This window comes from Conger conger, chromosome 19, assembly GCF_963514075.1.
Source record: "Conger conger chromosome 19, fConCon1.1, whole genome shotgun sequence".
Taxonomy (NCBI): Eukaryota; Metazoa; Chordata; class Actinopteri; order Anguilliformes; family Congridae; genus Conger; species Conger conger.
The window spans coordinates 17,058,433-17,071,305 of record NC_083778.1 but is presented as its reverse complement, the minus strand read 5'-3'; the positions used below and the strand labels follow the sequence as shown (position 1 = coordinate 17,071,305).

The following is a 12,873-nucleotide window of genomic DNA, read 5'->3' as shown; positions in this document are numbered from 1 at the left end:
TGCTGTGATGTAAAGCAGCAATATCCAGTGCAGTCATTCATTGTATCAAATCACATATACCCAGCCCCCTCCCCACCAAAAACAAAAAAAAGATGAACATAATTCAAGAATTGTGCTGGAGCGTCAGGTTCTCAGGTTGAAGGCAGCCCTCCGCACCGATCTGTCTTGTGTCCTGAGATTGAACCAAGTGCTGTTGGAAGGTATCTCGCGGAAGGGAAGAGGGGGGAATCAGGGAGACGACAACATCATCATTACAATTGGGCGTGCTTTAAAAATAAAATAAAATAAACACAAAGTCAAAGTTGTGCTTCCAATTGTTTTCAACCATATCCAATAGCTTCCGGTCGCTTCTCAAAATGGTGCGCCAATGAACACTTCAAAGAGAACGCTCACCTTGCTGACAAGTGTAGAACTTCGGGCAGATTTCGTGCCCTTAAAGGCAAAAGGCACAAGGCAGATGTTCTGTCAGGACCAATAAACAAACGGGAACAAAGTCTTTTTTCCACCAAACTATTATTTCCCTTTGGATATGATGTATAATGTTATCTGCTGTGTGAGACAAACATGACTGATACACTTGAATTGTTTTATCGCATTTTTATTGAATTTTATTGTGGGCCCCAGAAACACTAGCTGATTGTCATTTCTTTGGTGAATTGAGATCTTTATAAGAAACAGTGAACAGTACGGAAAGGAGCAACGTGTCGACCTGTGTGATAGTGTCGGGTTGGGTGGTGAAGGTCCGCATCCTTCTCCCATGTCCATCAGTCTGTCCATCTTGGGGCCGTCCTCACATATCAGTTCCAGCAGATCATGACTTCCCAGACAAAGCCGCAGTTCACCAGACATGCTAAAATTAATCAATCATTCTGAGTCTGAATGTTTTTTGTTTTTTTTAATCCTGTGACACGTCTTTGGTTTGATGGATTCCTGGCACCCCTGTCTCTGTGCAGGGCAGGGCAGGTTGAAGTCTGTGAGGTTCTGGCTCCTAAATTGAGGAAACTGGGTCAGTACTGCCTCGTGGTCCCTTTAATAGGACAGGGAGTGTCTGTGGGCTCACTCTTCTGGGGTAAGAGGCTTTATGTCTCGAGCAGGGGGGGCGTCCAATCTTCTCCCAAAAGGGCTGGTGTGGGAGCACGTTTTCACTTCAGCCCAGCAACAAAACACAGACAGCACATTAAATCGGAAAGCTCTTTGCTACAGTTTTTGGGTTGAACAATATGATTTTTTTTCAAACACACCAGTATGTGAAAAGCCCTTCATCAAGGCTCAGCAGTGAGGTCTGGAGGGGGTGTAGCAGGCTGGGCATGTCTTCATTAGTGGTGTAAAATGGGTCAGTCTCTCACCTGCCCGTGCTGGGAGCTCCTCCTCTCCACGCCTGTCTGTACACAGTCAGCCACCCCATACAGCCACCTCATGTCCTCTGTCACCTCAGGTATCCACTCCACCAGCCTGGAGCACAGCACAGAACATCCACCTCATGGCACTGAAAACCCAACATCACTCCTACAGCACTGATACCCCAACATCACTCCTACAGCACTGATACCCCAACATCACTCCTACAGCACTGATACCCCAACATCACTCCTACAGCACTGATACCCCAACATCACTCCTACAGCACTGATACCCCAACATCACTCCTACAGCACTGATACCCCAACATCACTCCTACAGCACTGAACATGCACCTCACGGCACTGATACCCCAACATCACTCCTACAGCTCAGAACATCCACCTTACCCCACTGATACCCAAACATCACTCCTACAGCACTGATCCCCCAACATCACTCCTACAGCACAAAACATCCACCTTACCCCACTGATACCCCAACATCACTCCTACAGCACAAAACATCCACCTTACCCCACTGATACCCCAACATCACTCCTACAGCACTGATACCCCAACATCACTCCTGATACCCCAACATTACTCCCACAGCACTGACACCCCAACATCACTCCTACAGCACTGATACCCCAACACCACTCTTACACAATGACCAGTTTACCTCTGGGCCATGCAGTACGCAGACTGCACAGGGAGGGTGTAGGGCAACAGCATGTAGGAGGCCATGCGCACAGGGAACAGCTCTGTCACCCCAGAGTAGAGGTTGTGCTTCTCCCTACACGCCTCACACAGCACTGAGAGAGAGAAAGAGAGAAAGAGAGAGAAAGAGAGGGATGAGGGGGGAATTTGCCTCAACCACCACCAATGTGTAGCAGGCAAAGGCAGCCATTTTGTGTCAGAATGCTCACCACACATCAGCTGAGGTGGAGAGGGAGAGAACAATGTTTTTGCCGATTAAATCAGTGGATAATTAGGTGGCAGGTTGAAAGAGCCAGGTTTGGAATTTAACACTCTCTTCAGAAGAAAGTGTTAAAAATGACACAAACAGTGTCCAAATTCTTGGACAAAAATATATCTTCTAAATATGGATACAAGCTGCAATTAGCAAGGCCGAACCACAGGAAACCCGTCCAATCGCTGAGGTGTAGTTCACAACTTTGTACATTTTAGAAAACCATCTAAATCCCCGATTTGTGGTGTCCTGATGCTTGAAGAAATCCCGGATTTGTGGTGTCCTGATGCTAGAAGAAAGGCAGTTGAAATATTGCCCCCGCGTATTGCAATTTCCTCTTTTTCCAAACGCAAAAGCTTTATCAAGGATCAGCAGCGCAAGTATACAAATGAAAATACCAATGTTTACGAGGATGGAGAGGAGCAGAAATGAACGCTCACGAGACTAACAGTTACTGGTACGTTACAAGTCAACCAAGCTTGCCTAAATACATTTATCAATATGAAATAAGACTACCCCCTTACTAAATATTACCAAACTAAATATAACTAATGGCTTCATGTATAGTTTAAATCAGAGACCGAACAGGCGTTTAATTTATCAAAGTATCGCCGGCTAAATCTAATTTATGTGGCGGACTGGCGACTCCCAGCGCCAAGTAGGTGTAATTGCAGCGAGGTACCACGTAAATGAAGGAACACATTTTCATTCTGTCAAAATGAATGAACTCTTTTTTGTATGATTTTATCTTGTTTTGTTTTTTTTGAGAAACATTTGAAAATGAGCTCATGAAACTTGCATTCATTTGTAATCTTCTTCTTGGAGTTCATTGTTCTGTTTCAGTGGGACGAATGACTCCGTAGATTATTTCAGAATAAATACTATTTCCGCATGAAATAGCCCATAAAATAAAAAGACAATTTATCAAAAACAAGTTTCAGTAAATGACCAGCTAATTTGGTCAAGTCCGGTAGCTATATTTATAATAAAGTTGTTTTTTTTGTACAGAAAAATATGTTGTAGTGGCTTTAGTTCGAACAATCCACAACCACTTCAGCACGCTTCAAGGACATATTCAATGGCATTTTCACTTACTTCTCTTCTTTGTAGCGATGCGACAGATCCCGGTGATGGAACATAGCAAGTTGTTTGTCTGCAGAGAGGGCAGCGTGCACTCAAAACGACGGCCATACGGATAGCTGTTAGTGGAGGCTCAGGCTAAGCGCCTCTAACAAAGTGCAAAGGAAAATAAATGTTTTAAATAAAGTTTGAAAATATAAGTTCAGTAGGAATATAAAAAAAAACAAAAAAAACGGTCACGGTTCCAAATTACAAAAACACCACGCGGACACGGTTGAACACTGTGGAGTGTTCTCCACACAGGTGTGCAATGAGTGGAAGTCGCTATTAAATTAATTCCTCGCACTTGTATTTAGTGTTATGAAATAGACCACCACAAAACGCTGTAGCACACGTTATGTTCACCTTGCATTACATTACATTACCTTGCTCATTTCATCCAACAACTACAATGTGTTCTCCAGATTACCATGCTCCTCATGCGTTTTCGGAATCACAAACATTATTTATTTGTTGTAGAGATTTTACAATCAACATTTAACAAAAAATGCAAAAATAGTGCAATTAGTTCCAGTACACTTTAAACAGCTCTCTTTAACCCGACAGAGCTTACGTTTTTTGAAAAAAAATCCCTTTTTGAAAGAAGCTGAATCAGACCCTAATATACATTCAGATTTTACCGTACGGGTGAACATAACCACAGCATGAGTTAACATAACTTACATTTCAACCGAACCTGTGACGCAGCAATTTTGTGTAGTTTAAGGGTTCCCTCCCGACTGAAACTCTTCCCACACTGGGCACAGTGGTATGGCCTCTCCCCTGTGTGAGTTCGCTGGTGTAGTTTAAGGGTTCCCTCCCGACTGAACTCTTCCCACACTGGGTACAGTGGTATGGCCTCTCCCCTGTGTGAGTTCGCTGGTGTAGTTTAAGGGTTCCCTCCCGACTGAAACTCTTCCCACACTGGGCACAGTGGTATGGCCTCTCCCCTGTGTGAGTTCGCTGGTGCAGTTTAAGGGTTCCCTCCCGACTGAAACTCTTCCCACACTGGGCACAGTGGTATGGCCTCTCCCCTGTGTGAGTTCGCTGGTGTAGTTTAAGGGTTCCCTCCCGACTGAAACTCTTCCCACACTGCGCACAGTGGTATGGCCTCTCCCCTGAGTGAGTTCGCTGGTGTAGTTCAAGGGTTCCCTCCCAACTGAAACTCTTCCCACACTTGGCCCAGTGGTACGGCTTCCCTGTGTGAGTTCGCTGGTGTCGTTTAAGGTTTCCCTCCACACTGAATCTCTTCCTACACTGGGCGCAGTGGTACGGCCTCTCCCCTGTGAGTTTGCTGGTGTAGTTTAAGGGTTCCCTCCCGACTGAAACTCTTCCCACACTGGGCGCCGTGGTACAGCCTCTCCCCTGTGTGAGTTCGCTGGTGTCGTTTGAGGGTTCCCTTCTCACTGAAACTCTTCGCACACTGGGCGCAGTGGTACGGCCTCTCCCCTGTGTGAGTTTGCTGGTGTCGTTTCAGGTTTCCCTCCACACTGAATCTCTTCACACTGGGCGCAGTGGTACGGCCTCTCCCCTGGGTGAGTTTGCTGGTGTCGTTTGAGGGTTCCCTCCAGACTGAAACTCTTCGCACACTGGGCGCAGTGGTACGGCCTCTCCCCTGTGTGAGTTCGCTGGTGTCGTTTAAGGTTTCCCTCCCGACTGAAACTCTTCCCACACTGGGCACAGTGGTATGGCCTCTCCCCTGTGTGAGTTCGCTGGTGCAGTTTAAGGGTTCCCTCCCGACTGAAACTCTTCCCACACTGGGCACAGTGGTATGGCCTCTCCCCTGTGTGAGTTCGCTGGTGTAGTTTAAGGGTTCCCTCCCGACTGAAACTCTTCCCACACTGGGCACAGTGGTATGGCCTCTCCCCTGAGTGAGTTCGCTGGTGTAGTTCAAGGGTTCCCTCCCGATTGAAACTCTTCCCACACTTGGCCCAGTGGTACGGCCTCTCCCCTGTGTGAGTTCGCTGGTGTCTTTTAAGGTGTGATCCGTGATTTAAACTCTTCCCACACTGGGTGCAGTGGTACGGCTTCCCTGTGTGAGTTCGCTGGTGTCGTTTAAGGTTTCCCTCCACACTGAATCTCTTCCTACACTGGGCGCAGTGGTACGGCCTCTCCCCTGTGAGTTTGCTGGTGTAGTTTAAGGGTTCCCTCCCGACTGAAACTCTTCCCACACTGGGCGCCGTGGTACAGCCTCTCCCCTGTGTGAGTTCGCTGGTGTCGTTTAAGGTCTGTCCCGTGACTGAAACTCTTCCCACACTGGGCGCAGTGGTACGGCCTCTCCCCTCCGTGAGTTCGCTGGTGTCGTTTAAGGGTTCGCCCCCGACTGAAACTCTTGCCACACTGGGCGCAGTGGTACGGCCTCTCCCCTGTGTGAGTTTGCTGGTGTCGTTTAAGGTGTGCCTCCCGACTGAAACTCTTTCCACACTGGGCGCATGCATGCGCTCTCTTGCTGCTGGTTTCCACCTGTTTTGGGAGTCTGACTGTATCTGGGCCAGTCTGAGAGGGTGCACAGTGCCTGTGGGAGCTGGTGGAGGTTTGGAGACTCTCTGGTGTGACTGATCCTGCCCTGAGCAGTCTCACATATTCCTCATGGTGAGAGTGCTTGATGTGTTTGTGCAGGTAGATCTCTGCTGTGTAGGAGAGCGAACACTGAGTACAGGGGAAGAACTGAGAAGTAATATCCTCCCCCCCTGGTGGAGGAAACAGAGAATGAGTTCAAATTATTTCTTTTTTTAGCACAGACGTTTTTCTCCAGCGTGTCAGATTCTTACAAGTCAAAAGGAAATTTTAGATCAACATGAAATCAACAAAATTCAGATGCAGGACACCAAAACCCAGAGAATGATCTGTGAGAAGACGGGAAGAGAAGGGATTAGTACCTTTAGAAGAGCACTTGTTGCTCCACAGGTCGTCGAAGGTGATACCCAGGTCTTTGGCATAGTCGTCCCCATACCACACCAGCAGCTCCTCCCCTGGGTGAATGGGGTTAAAGCAGCGATACAGAATAGACCCTCTGTACTGGAAAGCCACAAGATTCTGCTCCTCCTCGTTTCGAGCACAGTTAACATATCTGAGTCAAAGGGAACACGGGGAAGTAAGAAAGAGCCCAACAAAATTATTAATATAACATCATATCATTGTATTATGAGGTAGAAATGCAGTCAGTGGTTTCTGTAAGCACTACTACCAACCTCATCCAGTTGGAGTGGGTTTCTCTCTTGGCATCAATGACACAGGGCCTGCTCCGGGAGATCTAACACAGCATCGTTAGCCAGGCTTAATTTCTCCACCGTTAACCTGTTACGTCTGTGCTACAAACACTCATACAGCTCTATATTACTTGAGAATCTCTGCACAATGACCCTGTTATAACATTTCCACACTATGAAAACCCACACTGCTCTCGACACTGAACTCTCCACTGCACTGTCGCTCAGCAACAAGGTCCTTCTCACCATCCAGGAGTAGCCGCTCTCCGTGGTTACGTCTTCCTCAGTCAGCTCTCCCTCGTAGGGTCCATAGTGCACTCCACTGGGCACTGTCTGTCCCTTGGCGAACACCCCCAGGCCTGCTCCCGGGATGCTGGAGACTCTGACCTCCAGACTGGGTGGCAGGGTAAGCCGGGCCCTGTCGGGGATCCCCACGGGCGCTGGACAGTCAAAGATGAATGAAGGGGGGCCGTGGACCGGGCATTCATCAGTGAAGAAGGACTGGCACTCGTCACAATCTAAGAGAAGGGAGAGTTTGTCCATAGCTGGACCTCAATCACAAAGAAATAGAAATTGAAACAGCCTTTGTTTCCGCATTGGCTCACAGAAATAATCTTCATCTCTGGGCTCCTCTTGCTCCGTGTAGCACACTTTTGGCCCGCTGCGGAGCTTTTCACCACGGGCGTAAACGTTTGCCTGCCCCTTCTGCGATTTCAAGCGCTCTTTCTTCGATCGTCCTGAAAGTCACAGAGCAACGCAACTGTGGGCGAAATACAACAGACAAACATGCTGCAGGGTGGCCTGGGTCCAGGTCAGTGGTTCTCATCCAGGTGTAGCCACAATAAGATTGTGAGCAAGGCCCTTAACCCTGCATTGCCCCAGTGGAGGATTGTCTCCTGCTTAGTCTAATCAACTGTACGTCGCTCTGGATAATAGCGTCTGCCGAATGTCAATAATGTAACGTAATGCTGGAGCAATATTGGGAACCTTGGACAAATGATTGTTGTACTGATGTGTCAATCTGTAAGCACTGTGTACATTTAATTTTATTGACAGTAGAACTCGCATGTAATAGGTCGCTAACACAATTCAGTGCCACGTCCATGTAAGTGTGTCACTGCCCGTCCCACGAGTCTTGGGTACCCAATGTCATATCACATAACTATTTATCGGCAATTGCCAAACGGACAAAGATTCAGTTTTTCATCAGTTTGCTAGCCGAAGCCTCAAATTGTGTGGTTTTCTTTGCTTTTGTTCCACATCATTTAGAAGACAACAGCTTGCAGACACTCATTCATTTAGAAAAAAACTAAAGTGAGAAGAATACTGGATGGAGACCATTATGATGTAACATGAACAGGCACCCATGTGTAAGGGCCCGTAGAGCTGCATATACCATTATTTGGTTGTTTGGAGCTCTGTTTGCATGGCTCTCTCTGCTTCACAATGGAGGAACCAGGAAACCTATCGTCACCATCATTGCTGAGGCTGGTAGCATTCTTCACTTCCTAAAAGAACAGGAATATTTCAATGCACAGAAGACAACATACATTCATGTTCTTACAGTGTTCTTCAGCGGTTCATCAAAGACAGCTGCGATCAAGTGCCCTCAAATCACAAAACATGCCTGGACAGCTGTATTTTAATGCTTAAATGGGTTTCAAAATAGCATTTTGCATATTATATGAAGTGATTGCAATTGATGTCTGAGTCCATAAAGAAAACAAAGGATGTGCTGATTTGTTTATTTTTTACTTGAAAGCCGAGGCAATCAGGGCGCTATTAACCCGACTAAACCTGAGTTCCCAGCACACGCCTTCCGTGCACACGCTGGTCGAGGCAATGGCCCAGTGTGTGCCCACCCACAACAAGACTCCCAGCCGGTGTGTGCTATGAACGACACCATGACGTGCTAAAGTGGAAAACGGACAACCGTCACAGCTGGTTTCCCCGTCACTAGAAATAATAGCCTCAGGTCCAGCCGATGTCCTCAATGACACAAGCACCAGTGGAGTTGTGAGCGCGTGGGCCGCTGACTTCACCTGTGTGCTGCAGGACGCTGGAGGTTCTGCCTGCGTTTGAGCCAGCGAGGCTGCCTGTGTCCTGGCCTGTCCTGCTGCACTGCTCCCTGAAGGACTGGCACTCTGGATTTTGGAACTGAAGCTCCGGGACACTGGAGATGTATATGAAGTGTATTTGTAGCATTGTGAATGTACAATATGCCTGTAGAGTAGTGATGTAGTACACAGGTGGCATTGTGAATGTGCAGTATGCCTATTGAGTCAGGTTCTGTATATGTGTGTATTGCGGCTGTTTGTGTACCAGTCTTTCTCTCCAGACAAGGGTTCCATTCCTCATCTTCAGAGTCGCTTGGCTCTGCGGCCCTTGCCAGCATGGCTCTCCGAGATCGGGGCCCCCTCATGAAAGCTGGAGCAGGGGAGTTCAGCCCTAAGACCAAGAAGAAAGGTAGGTAACTACTAAGGTTCAGAAATTCAGACCTAGGTACTATCTAGGCACAAGGACAAACTGCAAGCCTTTGCAACTGCAAAAAGTAAAAACAAAACACACTTCACAATTTATGTAATAAAACATTTTATTATATGAATATTGAAAAACATTTTTCAACTGAGTAGAGGGCAGAATGAAGTGTTTTGGTTCTTGTCAGGAAGTACAACCTTGCACTGTGTAAAATAAAAAGAGCATCTTACCAAGGGCTAACATAACTTCATGGTTCCTCTTGATCCTTTTGAATCGCACTTTCTCACATTTCTGCAAATTGGTCCACTCAGTCTTGGAGAAGTAAACTTTGAGCTCCTCTAATTTATCCTGGAACAGGACCAGAGAAAAGGAGCTGTAGATTTAACATGCAGTAAAAGATCCTACACCAATTATTTGCTTTCCCTGGAATACAAGTTTGGTTGCTTTAGCCATAGCACACAGGGCTCTGCAGTGCTCCCATTTTGGAGCATTTGCTTCTTAAAAGTGATGTGTGCTTACAGGATCAATCATGTGTGCACCTACTTGTTTCAACTTAGCAGCACATGTGAGTGTAGAGCCCTGATACAGCTAGGAAGACAATGGCTATTGAAATGAGAACACATACGATGCAATAGCACCATCTACAGGTGTTGGGCTTCAACTATATTTGTCAAATAACAGTTTCGCATCTTGAGTGGTAAGAATTATTGGGATAGAGCCAAGATCAATAAAACCTTGTAAATTACCTACGTCAGCTTATTAAAGAATGTGAATAGAATATAATTCAGAATTGTGGATATATACTTTGCAAGTGTTTAAATGCGAATGCAATATTCACATCTAGCTAGTAAACGATATGTGCGAAACAAACAGTACCTTGAAGTTGAGCCGCCTCCATAACTAAGTTACTTGATATTATTATATTATTTGAAAATGGTGTGTTTTAACTAACGTTACATCTAAAGCATAGTTATATGGAAACCGATTACTTGTAACAACAGTCATGAAAATATTAGGATAAATCGATCAATCAGTCTTTTCCCAAGACTCTGGTGACCGCAACTTTTATTCAATTTCACCCTCATGAATATCGTATGTAACCGATTTGAAGTATCCTATCTTCAGTAGCGGAATTATGAGGCTTTGAAAATTAATCCCTACAAGCGTAGCTGTAAAAATGCAGCTGAAGTGTAACCGAACAGAATACAAATGAAATATCACTTGGGGTAAATCATAAGAGGCCGACGAAGAATACCAAGCTACTGTGTTGTTAAGCAATATGCGATTTGGGATAAAGGCTATTGAATGTGAAATGTGTATCGATCCACTGTCTCATTGTCTCTGTCTGTGAGGGTGTGTTACATATACTCAATTATCTCTCTCTCTCTCTCTCTCTCTCTCTCTCTCTCTCTCTCTCTCTCTCTCTCTCTCTCTCTCTCTCTCTCTCTCACACACACACACACACACACACACACAAGTAGGCTTGTCTAAGAATGAAATATCACTTTTGGGTAAATTATAAGAGGCCGACAAAAAACGTAATTAATTAAACACTAAACGTGTTCTCTTTAAGAAAAACGTCTTGAGTGAATTTCACACACACGTGCTATAAAGCGCGTCTCCGAGGCGCGCACCTTCCCTTAGCAATGGCTGGACGAAGCAAGCGGGAAAGACGCACGTTTCTTTGTGTGGTAAGTTTTTTTTTTTTTTAATATATGCCAGTTAAAATGTATGCCGAAATGAAATAATTTGGTTTCAACAAACCTTGTAATTAGGCTATTCCATTTAAATGAATATAACTATTTAATTCCTGTTGATAATTGTACATAGACGGGTCTCTTAATTTGAAGCAATTAGTTGTCCAGAAGCAGATATAGTTTTTTCGGTAGTTTGTAAAATTTTTTCATTTGCTTGCAAAATCATTTGCTTGCATAAGAAATGTTATATTTCTGTAATTTGCACGGTGACATTGACAAAACAGTATAACTGCGTGGACTAATAATAATTAATGAAAAAATCCTGGATCACCTGTGCTGATGTGTAGCGTCATTGAACTTGGACTGCTGTGGGTTTGTTGAAAGCTCGTGGTTATTTAAAATCAGACGGTTTGCTTTTGTCAGTAAAAGTTATGGTCAGCATGCTGAAGCTTAAGTTTTAATTTAGATGCTAGATCCTTTGAAAGATAACTTGACTTAAATTTGTGTGATTGATTGCTAAACACATCTTTTCTATGTTTAATATTTGTGACAGTAGGAGTTTGCCGATGTCTTCGTTTGTTTTAAAAAGTTTCCCCAAAAAGGGGTCTGCTGAATTCAGAAAAAACGCAGCAAACTTGTTGGTTCTAACTAAGAGCAAAGATCATACATTGATTTTACCATCAGTTATATCAAATGAAGTAAAATGGGGAAAGACTAAACATTTAATTCATTTGTATTAGGGGTTGAGAGAGAAGGTCTGACCATACCTTCTCTCTCAACCATACTCCCGTATTCTGGCCATGGGACCTAATATAGGCTAAGGCTTGCTGTAGCCCCACCCACTGGGTAACCCCAACTCTAGCACTATTCAATAAACTGAACAGCATGTGTTTTTACCTCGTGAATTAACCAAATAAGCAAACTCAAAACAAACCAACATATTCAACACTTTGCAGACCACTCAGTGTTGATAAAATTCCGTGTTTGTCGTTTCCATCAAACCTCGTTTGATGGAAGCCTGCGAAAAGCACCAATTTCCACGCGATTTCCCAGGAGAACCAGGTAGCGTACGCATGGTGGAACGGTGGTGAGTGAAACTATACAGAGTTGTAATAATGAAGTTTTAACCGATGTGAAATGAGTATTTTTACAACCAGAGTGAATGTTTGCATTTGTTGATTCCAGACAAGCAAAACTATTTGTCCAAGTATATATTGCACAGAGTTGATGAGTCTGTTTCCTATCAAATGAAAGTATCAATTTTGGAAGCAGTTTACAAACAAATGATCACATGTTACATTTGCAAAGGGTACTACCCATTCCACATGTTAACCCCTTTCACAGATATACATCTATTCTTTATATTCGTACTTACCCTTGTTTATGATTATTATTGTGTATAAAACGTTTTGAACTTTTGTTTTTGTTTCTTTTATTGCATTACAAGGCATTTAGCAGACGCTCTTATCCAGGGCGACATACAATGAAGTGCAGATCGAACACAGGGACAAGTGAGAAGAGGACAATATATTAAAGAGTTTGTTTCAATATTAAAGTTGGAACGGTGGTGAGTGATAATAATTAAGTTTTAACATGTGAAAGTAGTATTTTTACAACCAGAGTGAATGTTTGCATTTGTTGATTCCATATTCGTTCCATATGTTTGATGGAACTTAATGACGGTGAACCAGTAATGCAAAACACTAAAAACTTCATTCTGTAGAATGTGTTTCTAATGGTGTAGTTTTATTCGATTTATATGGAAGGTTATCCCGTTCGAACAGTAAAATGGTATGGCTATGAAATAAAATAATAGCAGCACTGATTTGATTGCAATCATACTTCAAGAGATTTTACAAAACAGCAGTAAGTACAGCATGACCTGATATCCACAGGCAAGGAGTTCCAAAATGTAGAGGCTGTTATGGAGAAGCTAAAAAATCTGTTTCTCTTGGAGATAAGTGTTCTAAGGCTGTCCAGGATGCCCAACATTTTTGTAAATAAGCATTTTGGTATTTATTATACCCGTGGTTAATTGTTGCAATTTTCATAACATT

The 12,873-nt window shown here is 44.3% G+C and overlaps 1 protein-coding gene and 1 long non-coding RNA gene across 2 annotated transcripts; one reads left to right on the top strand and one right to left on the bottom strand.

Annotated features, from left to right (window-relative positions):
• Positions 1-1,334: 1,334 nt before the first annotated feature.
• Positions 1,335-8,846, bottom strand: LOC133118835 (histone-lysine N-methyltransferase PRDM9-like). Its single transcript, XM_061229096.1, has 10 exons — positions 8,684-8,846; positions 7,247-7,378; positions 6,888-7,159; positions 6,624-6,685; positions 6,312-6,502; positions 5,604-6,062; positions 4,857-5,464; positions 3,409-3,466; positions 2,023-2,155; positions 1,335-1,452 (listed from the first exon to the last, which is right to left on the bottom strand). Exons 1-10 carry the CDS (start codon positions 8,844-8,846, stop codon positions 1,335-1,337), a joined length of 2,196 nt encoding a protein of 731 aa, XP_061085080.1.
• A 1,856-nt stretch (positions 8,847-10,702) lies between these two features.
• On the top strand, positions 10,703-12,352 carry LOC133118822 (uncharacterized). Its single transcript, XR_009706446.1, has 3 exons — positions 10,703-10,810; positions 11,834-11,903; positions 12,264-12,352. It is a non-coding gene; the product is annotated as an uncharacterized LOC133118822 (long non-coding RNA).
• Positions 12,353-12,873: the final 521 nt, after the last annotated feature.

Coding starts and splice junctions, on each gene's coding strand:
- LOC133118835 (XM_061229096.1), bottom strand. CDS start 8,846: ATGCTACAAATACACTTCATATACATCTCCAGTGTCCCGGAGCTTCAG. Junction 7,379..8,683: donor CAGCGTCCTGCAGCACACAG/GTGAAGTCAGCG, acceptor TGTGACTTTCAG/GACGATCGAAGAAAGAGCGC. Junction 7,160..7,246: donor CAGAGATGAAGATTATTTCT/GTGAGCCAATGC, acceptor CCCTTCTCTTAG/ATTGTGACGAGTGCCAGTCC.